This window comes from Boeremia exigua (genome assembly GCF_020726555.1).
Source record: "Boeremia exigua strain MPI-SDFR-AT-0100 chromosome Unknown C7974scaffold_5, whole genome shotgun sequence".
Classification (NCBI taxonomy): domain Eukaryota; kingdom Fungi; phylum Ascomycota; class Dothideomycetes; order Pleosporales; family Didymellaceae; genus Boeremia; species Boeremia exigua.
Genome location: NW_025763522.1, coordinates 1,326,838 through 1,341,593, shown reverse-complemented (window position 1 = coordinate 1,341,593; position 14,756 = coordinate 1,326,838). Strand labels below are relative to the sequence as shown.

The 14,756-nt window shown below is 55.4% G+C and overlaps 5 protein-coding genes across 5 annotated transcripts; 1 reads left to right on the top strand and 4 right to left on the bottom strand.

Moving 5' to 3' along the window:
• Positions 1-883: 883 nt before the first annotated feature.
• C7974DRAFT_433417 (uncharacterized protein) lies at positions 884-4,775 on the top strand (the record flags this gene model as incomplete). Its single annotated transcript, XM_046144920.1, has 5 exons — positions 884-1,117; positions 1,237-1,303; positions 1,722-1,856; positions 2,038-4,415; positions 4,584-4,775. 5 exons carry the CDS (start codon positions 884-886, stop codon positions 4,773-4,775), a joined length of 3,006 nt encoding a protein of 1,001 aa, XP_045998138.1.
• A 353-nt stretch (positions 4,776-5,128) lies between these two features.
• Positions 5,129-6,820, bottom strand: C7974DRAFT_375460 (uncharacterized protein; the record flags this gene model as incomplete). Its single annotated transcript, XM_046140208.1, has 4 exons — positions 5,129-5,812; positions 6,102-6,434; positions 6,504-6,618; positions 6,765-6,820. The coding sequence occupies 4 exons, from the start codon at positions 6,818-6,820 to the stop codon at positions 5,129-5,131; spliced, it is 1,188 nt and encodes a 395-aa protein (XP_045998137.1).
• A 507-nt stretch (positions 6,821-7,327) lies between these two features.
• Positions 7,328-8,668, bottom strand: C7974DRAFT_310484 (PLC-like phosphodiesterase; the record flags this gene model as incomplete). Its single annotated transcript, XM_046138271.1, has 2 exons — positions 7,328-8,172; positions 8,227-8,668. The coding sequence occupies 2 exons, from the start codon at positions 8,666-8,668 to the stop codon at positions 7,328-7,330; spliced, it is 1,287 nt and encodes a 428-aa protein (XP_045998136.1).
• Positions 8,669-8,978: 310 nt separating this feature from the next.
• On the bottom strand, positions 8,979-10,167 carry C7974DRAFT_452622 (uncharacterized protein; the record flags this gene model as incomplete). The annotated part of the gene is made up of 3 exons (XM_046145835.1): positions 8,979-9,848; positions 9,903-10,034; positions 10,088-10,167. 3 exons carry the CDS (start codon positions 10,165-10,167, stop codon positions 9,362-9,364), a joined length of 699 nt encoding a protein of 232 aa, XP_045998135.1. The 3' UTR covers positions 8,979-9,361.
• A 599-nt stretch (positions 10,168-10,766) lies between these two features.
• On the bottom strand, positions 10,767-13,474 carry C7974DRAFT_309759 (PSP1 C-terminal conserved region-domain-containing protein; the record flags this gene model as incomplete). Its single annotated transcript, XM_046138236.1, has 3 exons — positions 10,767-11,212; positions 11,263-11,531; positions 11,580-13,474. The coding sequence occupies 3 exons, from the start codon at positions 13,472-13,474 to the stop codon at positions 10,767-10,769; spliced, it is 2,610 nt and encodes an 869-aa protein (XP_045998134.1).
• Between the last annotated feature and the right edge of the window lie 1,282 nt (positions 13,475-14,756).

Here is a 14,756-nt window from a genome sequence, read left to right as displayed (position 1 = left end):
ACTTTTATGATACCATGCGGTCGTTCCTTCAGAGGGAGCGACATTTGGCCTTGTCTCGAGTACAGTATGCCAATGCTTTGTCCACCCTTTACCCTGTCATTCCTCAGATCCTCCCCATTGCCTTGTGCAGCTTCTGGACTGCTTAGCCGTGACTTTCACAATACCCATGACCCCGTGTGGGTCCGATCACTTCTTCTCTGCTTCTAGCATCTCCTTTCGAAATCGCGTCTGATCTGTTTCGATTAGAGCGGCGACGTCATGCTCCCTGAGTCGTTTTCTGGCGATCTCTTAAGCTGATATGAAGATCGCTATGTCGTTAAGGCGCTCCAGCGATCCTTGCGATGGTGAATCAGATGTTGGGAATATGAATAATGCGCGGTCTGGCAGCTTCATTCCTTGTAAGTAAATCATGGACCAGTTGGCATCCCCTGAGATCCGGGAGTTGCGATCCGGGGTAGAAGCGCAGAGACCACATCGAAGTCGGAGCGTGGCGGGGAGGATCACAGGTTGTTGGCGCTGGTCTCGTGGAGCGGCACTCTTCAAGTATTTGACCGAAAGCTCTGATGAAGCTCTGTTGTCGATAACGTTTTGAGACAGACAGGCATGGGATTGGAATGGGCTGTTTCTCAGGATGGGATGAATTTCCGTGTCTCCCGAATTCGTCTGGTCGGCACTATGGGCGAGTCGCGTGCACGATACGAGATGAGATGGAAGCCATTTTTGGAACGCAGCGACCAGGCCCGACAGGAACTGGCAAAGATGGACAGAATTGCGCCATGGATTGGCGGCACGCTCCAAGTGTTCAAAGCTTTGAGTGACCGATCAACCGATTGTCGGGGGGCGTGGTGCGCAGCATGGGCGACGACTCGCTTCATCTCCTGACATGGTCGTGGAGACTGGAGCTGAAAGGGGCGAAGATCGCGTGCTCCACCAATATACAGAATTCCACACTTACCATGCACGACTCTTGGACGCACAGGGCGTGCACGACAACCACGCTCCCGGGTGGCTGCGAGAAAAGGGCTGTCGCGGTGGCTATGGGGCACGTCGTGGTTGTGCAACGTCGCCTGCGACGGCCAGTGGTGGGCGCACAAGATACGGCGTGACCACACGGCAGGTAGGTTTGAACTCGGCGAGACCAGCCTCACAGCGCAAACGGACAGCGCTGCGAGGCACCGGCGACGGTTGCTGAGGCTCCGGTGTTTGAGTAGCTCTGCAGCGCAAGTCCCCCGGCAGGTTGCGGTCGACGTCGTGGTCGCTGCGGTCGCTGCGGTCGTTGCTCCTGCGCGTCAAGCCTCAGTGCGTGGGCGCGTGCATGGGTGGCACGGCCAGTGCTGGAGGGCCCACTGCAGGCCGCACGGCGATGTGGTCGATGTGCGCCGTGCGGCTACCTTGTAGCGGACACGGCGCCAGCACCAGTCGAGCGAGCCCTAATGAACCCTGCGGATCAGAGGGCCTGGTCGATGGACGCCGGACGCATTCGCCTGCTCTTAAGTCTGGTCCACCTCATGCGTGCGTCACGACCAAACTTTCTGCATTCGACCCCTCCGTGTGCTGCACGCTGACCGCGCAGCTGCAGCTTCCCCTTGCGCTAGTCCCCTGCTGGGCTGCTAGTCCTCCACTGCAGTTTGGTTTGGTCTGCAGCAGCCAGAATCGAGACGAGCGTGCAGCTGGGCCGTTCCCACTCCACCTGCACCGTCGCACCGCACCACGCACCGCAGCACCGCACCTTGCACCACCCCGGCCAGCCGCCTCGCACATGTCCCCAGCGTCGACCGCTGCCGTCTGCACACGCGCCTGCTGCCCGCCCCTGCCCACCCAAGCTCCCGGATGCAGCGCCGCGCAGCGACTTGATAGTCTGAGCATCCGCGACTCAGGCCCGTCCACGGCCTCTTCTCTGAATCGCGCGCCCGCGCAAAACCACCCACGCCACCAATTCCTCTCCGGCCGAGCCATTGCTTCTTCGCACCATGGGCCGCACCCGTGGTCCCAAGTTCTCCTTTCCTATACCGGGGCGTCGCGCGCAGCAGGCCAGAGAAAGTGCACCCCAACCCAGCACACCGCAGCACGACGCCCAGCAATGGCACCCTCAGCGCGACGAGCCCACCAGTAAAGCTCACCGCGTGCTGGGCACCTCCGACGCTCCCATGTTCCACTCCCGGTCTCGCCAGAACTCCACCGCGCCGGCCAGCCCCGCCTACAGGACTGCTGGCGTCTCGCCCGAGGCCTACCGTGACGACTGGGACGACCGGACGTCGGCCCCTGCAGCCGAGTACCCCAAACGGTCCATCCTGTCGAAGCGCTCGTCGTCCAACATTCTGGGGAACGCCAACAGCGGGACCGCGCGCCGGGGCTCTGACAACAGCACCGCCAGCTACCGTCTCCACCCCCAGGCCTCAAACTCCACCATGCGTTCGCACTACGACGCAAAGAGCTCGCCGCTCTCCATCTCCCAGCAGACATCCAACTCTGCCGTCCGTGACATGGCACTGAGGCGAGGGCAACCGCAGATCATCACAGACGGCCATGCCCACTCCTACAGTAGCCACGAGGCGAGTCCAGTGTCGCCCTTGCTCGATGTAGAGAGACGCAAAAGCAAGCCGGCGCGGTTGGACCTTTCGAAGCTCTTCCCGAAACCGAAAACTGGAGACGGCCAAAACCATGCGCGTGCACTTCTCTCGCCGACCAAGATGGTCAATTCGCCGGCCGCCATGTCCATGAGCTCTGAGTATTTTGCACAGCCTATGACTCGGGAACCTACACCGGCACCCAAGGGACATGCAACATTGACCAGCTACGCGACGCGCCGACACGCTGAACATGCACCGCCTCTGCCGAGCTCCCCAAAAAGAATGTTCAAGCGCGACGAATATGACAGCGCCAAGGTACACGTCCGACGACCCCCGAAAGGCGTGCAACACTGGTTCGATGCTCTTGACGAGGATAGCGATGAAGTATCGGAGCCGTTCAGAGCGCCAGTACATGCTCCACAAGCCCTGCGTCCCAGCTATTCATCCAAAGGACCCCTGCGGAAAACCTCTCTCAGTGGTATCTATGCAGATCCTGCCCCTTCACATCTCTCACCACGAGCACAGAAGTCGGTTCCAGGCCTCAGCAGTGCTACGTTCTCACACGAGGACATGATCGATATCCACGGACTGACCTCGCCGAGTGAATACTCCCTACAGACGCAGACCTCGACCCAGACCAAGGAGTCGACCATGTCAAAACACAATCTCCAGGACTCGAGTTGCATGTCATTCTCATCATCCGAGGACGAATATGACGACGATCGCCAAGCCCTTCGGAGATTTGCAGTCCGGAAAAGTTTGAACATTGACGACGACGCAGGCGAGATCGTCTTTGGGCAGGCCCAGGCTTACGAAGTGCGACCGAACCGGGGTGCGGAGCGCAAGATGAGCATAATGTCAACCTCGACAAGTGCTGCTACGATAGACATCATGTACTCTCCCGAGCCGTTCTCTCCCCCCAACTTCTCGCGCGTCAGCAACTACAGCGGTAGTCGGCGCTCCAGCCACCTGCGGCAGCCTTCTGTCATACTGGAGGACGAGGACGATCGTCCGAGGACAGCTGTACACGCACCACACAGTTCATCGGCATACAGCATTCGCAGCACACGTACTTCAGCCAGTGAACCTCAGCCTAGAACCTCGCTTGCAGCAGAACGCAAGATGATGGCCGTAACGCCCGAAGAGGAGGCTCTTCTGGAGCTGATGCGCAAGAAGCGTGCCTCAATGGCAAAGCAGAGCTCAAGTAGCATCGCCAACACCTACACAGAGCACGAGGACCAGCGACAGAGGGCACTTGAAATACTGCAAAGGACAGGTCGAACACCGGCGTCTTTCGCAACAGAGTCGCCAGTCTCCAGCCCTGTTCGGATGGTGGAGATGAAGTCCAAACGGAAGTCGTTAGCTGCGTCTTCAACCTCGTCGACGCACCTGACACCACCTCCTCGCGGGAGGCCAATCAAGACTAACCATGACGCGAATATGATCAGCAGTCTTCGCGACAGCTCAGTCAGTGATACTGAAGGCTTCAACTTCCCCACCGCTCGAGGTTCGCTACCGCACCGCATTGCCACACCCGTCAGCTTTTCGCCGTTAGACCCTTTTCCTCCCATGTCGCCCTCGCACACCGTCAGCGTCGCTTCTCCGACAACCATCGGCCATGTCTCACCACTTCCCTCGCCAATCACGCCCGGTCCTCGTCTCGGCGAAACCCGGGATACCGTGAAGATCGCCAGCAGTGATACCAGTGCCGACGGCGAAGAGGTTGTCGTGCTTGACACTGACCTGCCAGTACACATCATCAAGGCTGCGAGGTCTTTTGAACCTATGGAGCCCAGCCACCAGCGATGCCGCACAGCGTCGTCTGACGCAGATATGGCCTTTCCGGTTCCTCCCTCGTTTTCTGCGAAAGACTTTGCTGCAGTGTCCGAAGCTAGCGTCTCATCGCGGGCGCCGAGTATGGTCGAACCTACGATTCCGCTGCCAGCTCTGCCAGAGCGTGGCGGCAAGCGTAGGAGTGCAATGGCCCATGCACTTGAGCAATACAACAGGCAGAGCGTTGCGAGTAATGCTTCCTCGCACTCAAATACGTCAAGCTTGAATGCACCGAGTTTGTTGACTGGGCGTGAGCGCTCCAGGCATGCAAGTCGCGGCAGTAGTGCGGCCAGCATGACACGCAGCAAGGCGAGGAACAGTGTCAGCGACGATGTGCTTGCAGCTTGGGGCAGCCTTGGAGGCACCTACTGAGACTGCATCGTTGCTATGTCCCAAACATAAATGATCTAGATGCGCATGTTTTCACGATATCAGGCGGCATCCTCCCGACGTCCTTCGCTTCTTTTCGATCTAGCAGTTCGATTTCCATCGTTCTCCGCTACATCTTGTATTATATCTCTATTCTTTCCTTTGCGATTCTGAAGGTCATTCTGTAAGTCGCAGCGCGCGCAACGAGTCTCATTTCGGCATCCCTTGTATCTATTGACACGCACGGCATGTTCTCTATGTCCTTAGTGCCCTCTACCTCGGTATGATTATAGTCTTATTGTGTAAACAATGAATCCTGCCCGGCCCATCAAAGCCGTGGAACATTGACATCAATCTCAAGTCCACTTCGCGTGTCCCACTCGCAATCTAGATGCATCGCTACGACACTCGCCAGCCTTCCCTCGAAATCGTTCTCGCGTGTTCACATCTCGTTGCCAGGGTCCACCACCAAAGCCGTGCAACATTGGCTCGCGTGTCAATGCAACGACCTGCATATGCACGGCCGGGGGCCTTTGGGATCCACGACCGACATGGCACTTCGCATTGCTTCTCGTCGGGCGACCGACGTCGACGGTCAAAGCGCGTGCCGCCGTCGTCCGGCCCTCGGCGCCTCGAGTAAGGGGCTCCAGCGCACTTTCCCGACCACGACTGCGCCACGAGGTGTCCACTCCAGCGGGTCCTCGTCGCCGTGCAAACACACCTGTATCTACGTCCGCGTTCTCACGCAGCGAAGGATGCGGTGCGGCGCCGCCCGCTGGCCGCCTCGGATATTGAGGCGGTGCTGCGTCTGCTCTGGGTCGTGGGCGGGGTCGAGATTGCAGTGCGCTGCGGACCCGGTACAATAGGTACGGATGGGTGCTAGTGGCCGTTGGGGTGGAGATGGAGAGCCTGGTGGTCGCTCGGAGGGGGAGGTGGGCTGGATTGGGGAGATGGCGAGGCTGGGCTGCGGTCGTGCAACGAAAACGTGGAAGTGCCTGTGCGGTACGAGATTGGCTCGTTGCACATCGGTCTTCGATAGTCTTCGATGGGGTTTCTGCTGACGAGTAAAACATGCGTATGCTTCGGTTAGGTGTTGTTCGTCACGAGGTTTATCCCTCGCGATCTGTGGATTCACATCCATGACCTCCATTGCAACGATCCCATCTACGGCGCAGCACAACCATGTGGGCCGTCCCTCGATCTCCGAATCCCTCAGACGAACAAATCGAGCAGGCAAAGCCAGGATCAAGTTGCGAACACTGCCGTCTTCGTAATCGGACTTTGTAATCAGAAGCAACATCACGCTGTTGCCGTAGCACTGCTACCTACTAACCCGATCATGCCTTTCTCGCAATCGAAATGATCCCTCGCCTCCGAGTCAAGCGTCTCGAACACCTCCTGCATCGCGAGAGTCAGGCCGCGTTGCTTCAAACTTCGCAGCTCCTGCGTCGACGTTTCCAAGCCGTTATATCTACTTAAAAAGCCACCAGTTTGACCACCGCACCAGCGGGCTGCAGGTTTTCGGAACGGGCGAGCGTGAGGAAACACAGTGGCTGCGGATACAGCGCGCGCCGCTGTGCTGTCCGAGCCTGACCGTGCTATCACGACTGTTCGACCAGCGAGATGCGTAGCGTACGTGCGGCCAGCGATGGCTGCTTCGATCTGGCAGGTTGTTCAGCGACGGGGCCTGCTCGACGTGGACTCTAACACTGACTTTGCCTGCCTCGTTACCTTTCGCGTTCGGACGCGAGCCAGGTCGCTTTTGGTCTCGCAACTCATCTCAACGACACAGGTTGACAGTACACTTCCAAACGCTGCACATGGATGCTGTTGGTAGCGGGTGTTACTGCACCCGCGTTTCCGTGGGCGCATCTGCGCTCAGGGCTCCGAGGTGGACGTTTTTGGTCCGAAGGGCGGGTGGACAATTCGGAGCACGGTCTGGAGGGATGCAGAGCTGTTGGCGGGTAGATGGTCGATGAGATGTCGGCTTACTTCGACGGTATTGGATCCTGCTTAGCAAGGACAGCACCGGGAGCGGGCGTACCCATATCTAAGAACAAATATGTGATTCGATACGAGGGAAAATACTCTCACGGGTGACGTTGGCATAAACTTCGTCTAGCTGTAGACTCGCTGATAATACCGTCTTGGCATACAGGCCTTCATATTTCAGCCCAGTGTGATCATTACTGCGGATAGGGAAAGAAACGTACCCTATTCCGGAGCTATCTCCACGGTGCGTAGAACATCTTAAGGTTCATCCCAACAACTTTCAGTTTTTTGAGTTGGGGCTAAGCAATTCAATCAAACTAACGTAAATGTCCGGTCCAACAAGGACCCAATATTGTGTAAAAGTGGTGGAATGCATTGCATTAAGAAATGATAGAACACATACGTAACGCTGATAGACACTAACCAAGCGACGCCACCAACGCCTTTTGCTTCCAAGACCCCTAATTATAATGCGAGTAACAATGAATAGACAAGAAATTTTCGTTGGCCAATACCGCCAGAGAGGCCAGCATCAAGAGGAAACGCAAGAATTGCAATGTCATTTACATCCGTACCACGGCTGCAATGGCTACGCTAACAGCAGCGTAAAGCCAGGCGCTGTCGAAACTGAGCGCAGCCGACCCGCTTGTTCTGCGCAGCACACCGCAGCACGAGTCGCGGTTGTACGAGACACCGTTGGCCGTCGCCGCAACTTGAAAGACAGATCCGTTAAAGTTGCCAAAGTTGTAGTAGTCAACCATCAGCCAGTTTGGTGGACGGCCCCACAGTTCCTGACAGCCTTGGATGTTCAGTCCCACGCTGCCGTTGCCAGAATCAGCGTTGATCTGATCCAGAAGACCATAAGCTGGTACGAGGATGCTTGTTCCTCCGATGGCAATCTCGACATTGAGATTGTGGTTGAGCAGGTACATGCGATTGCGTGAAACTTCTTCGGCTTGGTTTGGCGGCCGTTCTTGAGTGCAGGGGAAGGACGGATCGGTTGGGGAGAATGGCGTTTCCCACTGGTATTCGAACTCACTGAGGAGCCATGGAACAGCGTCCTGATCGGCATTGTAATCGATCATCACAACTACGCGCTCCTTTCTGAGGATCATTTCAGCTAGTGTAGGCCATTCAGTCAAATTCAGATTCCTAGCAGATGGTGTCCAAACGTAATCCAGGATCCCTGAGTTTTGGAAGGGTTCTACATAGTCTGTGGCCGCATTTCTCGTTGTTTGGCCGTTGTTGTTGCCCATCAAAATTGCAATGACTTCGTACGGATGATCATCGAGCCACCCTTTCACGGTTGTGAGATAGGATTCCAGGGTTCCGGCATCAAGGAGGTCACAAGATGTGTGGCAAAGTCGGATTGCGCTCGAAGCGTTTGGTTTCTGTGTTTCAAATGATACTAAGTTTAAAGTCAGCGGTGCAATACCAGTACTACTTGTGAATAGACACGTACACCCTCGAATGCCGTCGTTGAGCTGGGTTTCGACCTCCAGCACCTGGTTACTGGCAGCGTTACGCGGCCTTACGAATGGGCTGTTGTGAGCCATAACCATAGAGATGTTTGAGAAGCGCCTGTTGCAGAATTCTGGATGTCCATTACAGGGTGTAGTGTTCTGCGTCGGGCGTGGGCGAGCTGCTGTGGATGATGTCGCGGTGCCGTTCACGGATGCAGTTGGAGCAACGCCTGTGATGCCAATGACTTCCTCTGTCGTTGAAGACCGGAGGGCCGATGTACTAGCATTTCGCGGCACTGATACAGATGTGAATGATGAAGATGCGGGGGTTATTTCGGTTACGAGACTGCTAGGTATTGGCGTTACGGAGAGCGATGATAGGATCGAGGAAAGTTGTGCGGATACACATGGCGACAAAAGGGTCCAGAAGAGTAGTTGCATCGGAGGGGGAAACATGAGGGTTGCTAAAATGAATGGCAAGCTCGCTGAGCGCTCAAGTACGGGCGTTTGGTCGGTATGTACCTATATCGGAGGTTTCGATGACAGACTTGAGGTTGCAGACAGCGCCTCAGACATTCTTCTGCAGTTTCTAGCGTCCGTTGATGGCAGGCGCGATGACGGCATGCCGGGCGACGCGTTGACCCCGGATCGCTGGGAAGCGCTATTGAGGGTTGGCGTGAAAACCTCATCGTCTTGGGCGCTGGTCGGGTTCTGGAACCTTTCAAGCGTGTAATTGGCTCAGGATGGACCGCCTGAAGTAATATCCAAGACCGATAACTCGCGTTAAACTCAGCGTTGTTTCCGGCATCCGCCTCGGCTTGGACGGGTTACATATGACGCAACCAATTTGCAAAATGGTGACCCCAACCTCGCTGCTCCAGGAGCGCACTCAGAGCTATACTCGCGTTCAAGCGCAACAGAGCTCGAGATGGGTAGGAATGGCAGACTCCTCGCGTATGTGTATGAATTATGCGCTAATGACGTCTCACCCCAGGGCACATCAGTGGGGCATGGACCGAGCCGTCGAATGCCTTGCGGCAGCGAGTCATGTGTTGCCCTCCATTACCTTGGTACATATCACGATGTCTGACCAAAGATTTTGTTACCTGTAGCAGCTGCAGCAAACCCTCCCCCCTAACGTCCCTCGTCTCGCGGCAGGCTCTTGACCATCTTCTTCACTCCCCTCTCAGCAAATTGCAGACTCCTTTTCAGCTCGTAGCTGAGCTCCAGCTTCCCGACTACCTCCATCGTCTCGTCCTCGTGTTCCACATCATCGGCGTCAACATCTGCACCAAGCACCCTCTTCACGTTTCTGACTGCGGTCTCGGCCCCAAATCTAAGCAGCCTCTCAGTTTTTGCGACGTCCCCAACCCAAGCCTCTGCAATACCTTCATGCTCTGAGTCGTGCATGCCCGTGATCACCTTGTCTAGTTTGTCATACTCGCTAACAAGATATTCTGAGGCTCTGAGGATGCGAGCGACGGTTTTGAACACGGCGTTGCGGGCGATCTTTGTGTTGCCGAGAGTAGGAGGGGCGCCATGCACGTTGCGATTCGGGGTCTGGAGGGCGTCGAGGATGGCTTTTGTGAGCTCATTGCGGCGGCGAATGGAAGTAATTTCGCTACAGAATTGAGAATGGTGAGCCTTATGGAAACAACACAAATCGAGGACTTACGCCTGTTGCGCTCGCTTCTCAAGCAACTGCTTCAGCTCTTGTTGATCGGCCGCCCGTTTCGCGTCGAACTCATGCAGTTCTTTATAATTCGTCTTAGGTGTCTGCAGAAGTGAGTTCAACACAGATATGTGTCTAAGGGAAACCATCAGTGGATCTTCACGCCGACGAGTTCGCACTTATCTTACTGGCTTCTGTCGCCGTTCACATCAGAGCTGTCGCTCTTGTCTGGAGGCTGCACTGCGGAATGAGTGCTCCGACGTGCCATAGTTGTGTGTAAATTCAAGCGTGAGTTGTTTGACGTTTCGCGGTCATACGATTGACAATGTGGGGCGTAAGGTGGTGAGGTGAGTGCTGTATGAATTGATTTAAGAAGGCACGATCGCTCCACACAGTGCACTGAGCCTCCGCGGTTTGTTGCAAGAAGCATTCTCATTTTTGTTAAAATAAAGGCCTAGGTCAAATATAGCTAACTATGGAATCCATGTTGGACGTTCATAATCTGTAATGCATGAAAGAAAGAGAGACCGTCGTCCTGCCGATCGAATGAAAGGGGATTTAGGATAAAAAATCAAGTTAAGAGTAGTGTGCAGCCATTTTGTAATCCGTCCGTGTGTCCTGTTCGAAAAATGTAGCAGTCTCATAGCTGCCATCGTGTCCCCGAAGCTTGACTGAAGTCGTCTACTGTCGAACACTGCCGACTAAAGTATCGATAATCGAAAAATCATGCAAAGTATTGTCGAGTAATATGAAAACGCGTGTGCAGATGCACTCGTGTGGCTGTCGTCTCGTGATCTATAATAGCAGTTCTTAGACTGCGGTAATATGTTTGGAAAGGCCGTTGAACAGGTGCCCAAGCTTGCCCGTCTACTTGCTAGCAAGAGACACGTTCTGCATGCTCGTAACGAGGGCAGACTCATTGCCGTTGTTGGAAGCGTTGGTCTGAGTGGCAAGGCCACTGCCAGATTTTCCGTTGCTCGCACCCGAAGTGGCTTGTTGGCCATAGTTGGATCCACCAGTGGGCGTGTAAGGGCTAGCAGTTGGGTAGCCACGGTTGTAGGCTGACTGAGCACCGTAACCAGATCCGGGTGGATAGTAAGCACCGTAGTTCATAGGACTGCCGCTGGCGGTCACGTTCGGGTATCCTCCGGCATAGGCGTTGTAGCCACCGTACATCTGCTGTGAGAACTGCTGTCCTTGTGCCCAGGGAGGCATGCCGTAGGCGGTTTGTGGGGTGTAAGATGGGAGCTGGTGAGAGAATGCGTACTGTCCATCGTCGTAGTTGGTCTGGGGCGCATTGTTGCGGTTGCGGCCTGAGAAGGGTCAGCTAGTGTTGCGCGTATTGAACCACATCACAACTTACTATAGTGTTCATTAGAACGATGGTTGCTATTGCCGAAGCCAGGTCCTACGGGCAAGGGCGAGTTTGCGTTGCCTGGATTGATGATTGCACCGGGACCTATAGCAGAGGGTGGCGGGATCTGCATTATCCCAGCCGGGTTTACAACCGATGCTGGGTTAACGGCCGACATCCAGATGCGGACCTTGTATTGCTTGAACAGATCGGTGACGAGGTCGTTGAAATTGACGTAAGACTCTGCGTAGTAGAAGTAGGTCAGTTTGTGGTAATCGCTGCGATCGTTAGCTGCTTTGACCAAACATGTATGCGGCGTCACTTACGCTTGATACTCGGCATCAAGGACTTCCATAGGCAGCTTGTGGTCAGCGGCCTTCTGAGCTCCAAGACGCTTAGCTTTCGCTTCGGAACCCTCCTTGTCGCGCAGAGCGAAGATTTCATGCTGCTGAGCAAGGCGTTTAATCATCTTGGGCTTAGCATCTTGATCTTGATTGCCAATCATGCCGGTCATTTGAGGCTGGTTCGGGTTGTTGGACAGACCGTTTGCGCGCGCCAGGGCTCCCAGCATGCCGGAGTCATTCTGGGTCCCTGCGAGCGAGTACTGGGAGAACATGACGAGCCAGCGGAAGTGCTCCTCATTAGCTTCGGCTTTGAACTTCTTAGCATCTTCGAGGCTAACGTCTGCATGTGCCACCTGACCAAGGTCACAACCGCGATCGCCCTCGACGATGACCAAGTCACCTCGGCGGATCTCAAGACCGGTGTTATCGTAGAGATAGTAGATGTCGGCTCTGGAGCACTTGAAGGTAACCACAAACAAGCGCCGACCGGGGCGCCCCAAAACGGGCGGAACGGCATACGGGTTAGTTGTATTCATGTTTGCATTCGCTGCCGTGCTGATGGTTGTGTTGGAAACAACGGGATCCGGGTGAGCGGCGGAGATCGCAGAGGCATTGATAGCGCGAGACGCAGGACCGTAACCCGCAAAGTATGCGGAGTGATCGAACCGATCTGGCTCATCAGGTGAGTGAGAGGCTTGGCGAGGAGACATAAGGCTCTCATCTTCTTCCTGGGTGTTGCTCAAGGCAGTCGAAAGAGGCATACTCTGATTGAACCCCCCATAGTGTGCAAAGGAGTGCCTACGACCCATTGCATCCATACCAAGGCTGTGAATGTTGCCAGTAGCCCACTGCTGCTTCTTTGGGCTGTCCGTGGTCTCTTGCTCAGGCTCACGGCTGAGAACGGAGACGTGCTCGCTGAAGCGACGAGTCAACGAAGATGGAGTCAAAGCGTGGCCAACTGCGTCGTTGTCTTCGTGCTCTTCGATTGCGTAGTCAGCGGTGCTTCCATAGGACATTCCTCGAAGGCCAGCGGTGGTCTTGCGACGCTGTGGAGGGGGAGGGTGCTGGTGAACAGGCGAGCTTGTCGACGTAGCGCGGTTACGTGCACGTGCGCTCTCCATGGCTGCCTGTTTGAGCAGAGCTTGTGTTTGCTCGCGTTCCCAATAACCTTGTGGAAGGCGCACACCGTGATCAGAGCTATGCACTGATTCAAGTTCGTCGATGTCGTCCTCACGGAGCTGAGACAGACCGATACCAGAGTCACCAAGTAGGCTGGGCTTGGAAGGGCGGTGGCGTACACCTGCTGTTGAGCGCACACGTGCTGAAAACTGGCCGACAGGACTGCTCTCTAGGTCACCCTGCCCGATGCTATAGGACTGTGAGCGTACGGCCTTGCGCATGGGATTTTGCTGACTGAGGAGAAAGCCAATGCTCTCTTCGCTGTCAGGTGCAGCCGGTGAAGGTGAGGGCTTGTCACCGGGAAAGTGGGCTGATGTGGGTGACGGCACAATTTCCTTCAGCCGGCTGTTCGCCTGTGAACTGCTGAAGCTGGAGGTGTTCCAGGGAAATGCAGACGTCCCGCTGCGAGTCTGGCTTGGTAGCTCGCTTGATGGAGTTGCAGGTTGAGAGCCGGCGAATGAGGCAGAGGGTAGGGAGAACTTGCGATTTGGCTGGATGTCTTGCAGCCAACCCGAGGAGGGGCGGCGGCCACCAGGGTAGCCCCCAGTTGGGCGAACAACAGTGGGCACGTGCTCACGGTCGTCATCGCTCGACGCCAGAACATCACTGTCTGGGGTTGGCCTGCGTAGCTGCAATTTGGACTTGTCGAGAGCAGAGCCTCCAACTGAGAGGTTGCCCTTGTAAGTAGACGAGGCCATTTTGGTCGTGTCTTGAGTCTTCCATTATGTTAGTAGAGCATCTGTAAAGCATGCAACAGGATCAACGTACCTTGATATAGGATGAAGAATCTAGCTGGATCTTGACTGTGTTTCTTTCTCAGTATCGGCGAAAGTTGAGTCGAAGCTCTTGTAGATTGAGGCAGTGGAAATCTAGGGAAACTGAAAAAGCGAGACGTCAGTATGATTCGTAGCCAACATGTGAGTGTTCCGGGGATATTCAAGCAGTAACGCTAGCTATTGAAATGGGGCTATCACTGGTAGTCACATTGACTGCCCAGCAGACGCTGAGTGGGTGCAGCCGTGGAGCAGAGAGTATCTTACAACGACCAGGGGCTTGCAGTTGCCAGGGGAAGCTTGCAGGTTGCGAGATGGTGAAGTAGACTTGCAAAGTCGGACTGATTACTTACAGAAGTTTGGAGCAGTGGTGTACTGCGCGCTGGCTGACAGCTTGATGGTGGTGGGGGTTGGAGGAGAGGAGAGATGAGGGAGGAGATGAGGGGTGCGTGCGGAAGCTTGAGGCAGAAGGAATGACAATGCTGGCAATAGTGGGGACGGTCAGATGACAGATCTGTGTCGTTCGTTGCTGATTCGGAGGCAGGAGCGGTTGTCGCTGGAGGGGTACGAGGTATTACTGTCAACCAGGTATCATCTTAGCAAAGTACGTGAGAAACGAGATTGATCGAAGAGGATGAGAAATAGCAGAACTATGTCATCTTGATCCAGTGCTGCGTGAGACCATGGCTTTTCCTTGCTCTTTGCCGTGCTCGTCCATGCTTGCTGCCCGCGGAACCTTTTTGGCGTGCAGCTTTGCAGACCGACCACACCCCTCACAACACAGCACCACAGCGCGAGATAGGCGCCGACAACGTTTCCAGAAGTCTGAGAGGCCTTCCTATCTTCGCCCAGTACGGTTCTGAGTGGGATCTCAGCCGCTAATTCATGTTGCGGCACATCGCAGGTCTCCGCGCAAAGCCCTTTGCACGCCATCTCATTCCTCCCGAGCACCCGCTTGCCAAGACAGCACACACGGATAGGAACAACTTGACAGTTGAGAAAGGAGCGGTAATGATCGTGTGGAAGCACAGATGAGAGAGAGCTTGCTTACCTAGATAATAGAAGAGTGTCTACCAAAATTACGCAACGGCGGGGTATCGATGTAACGCACGATCTATCAAATGGCGCGGGAGTATATTCTGTACGCTTGTCAGTACCTCAAGCTAAAGCTACCGCAGCATACACAGTACGAGGCTGCAGGGCAAGG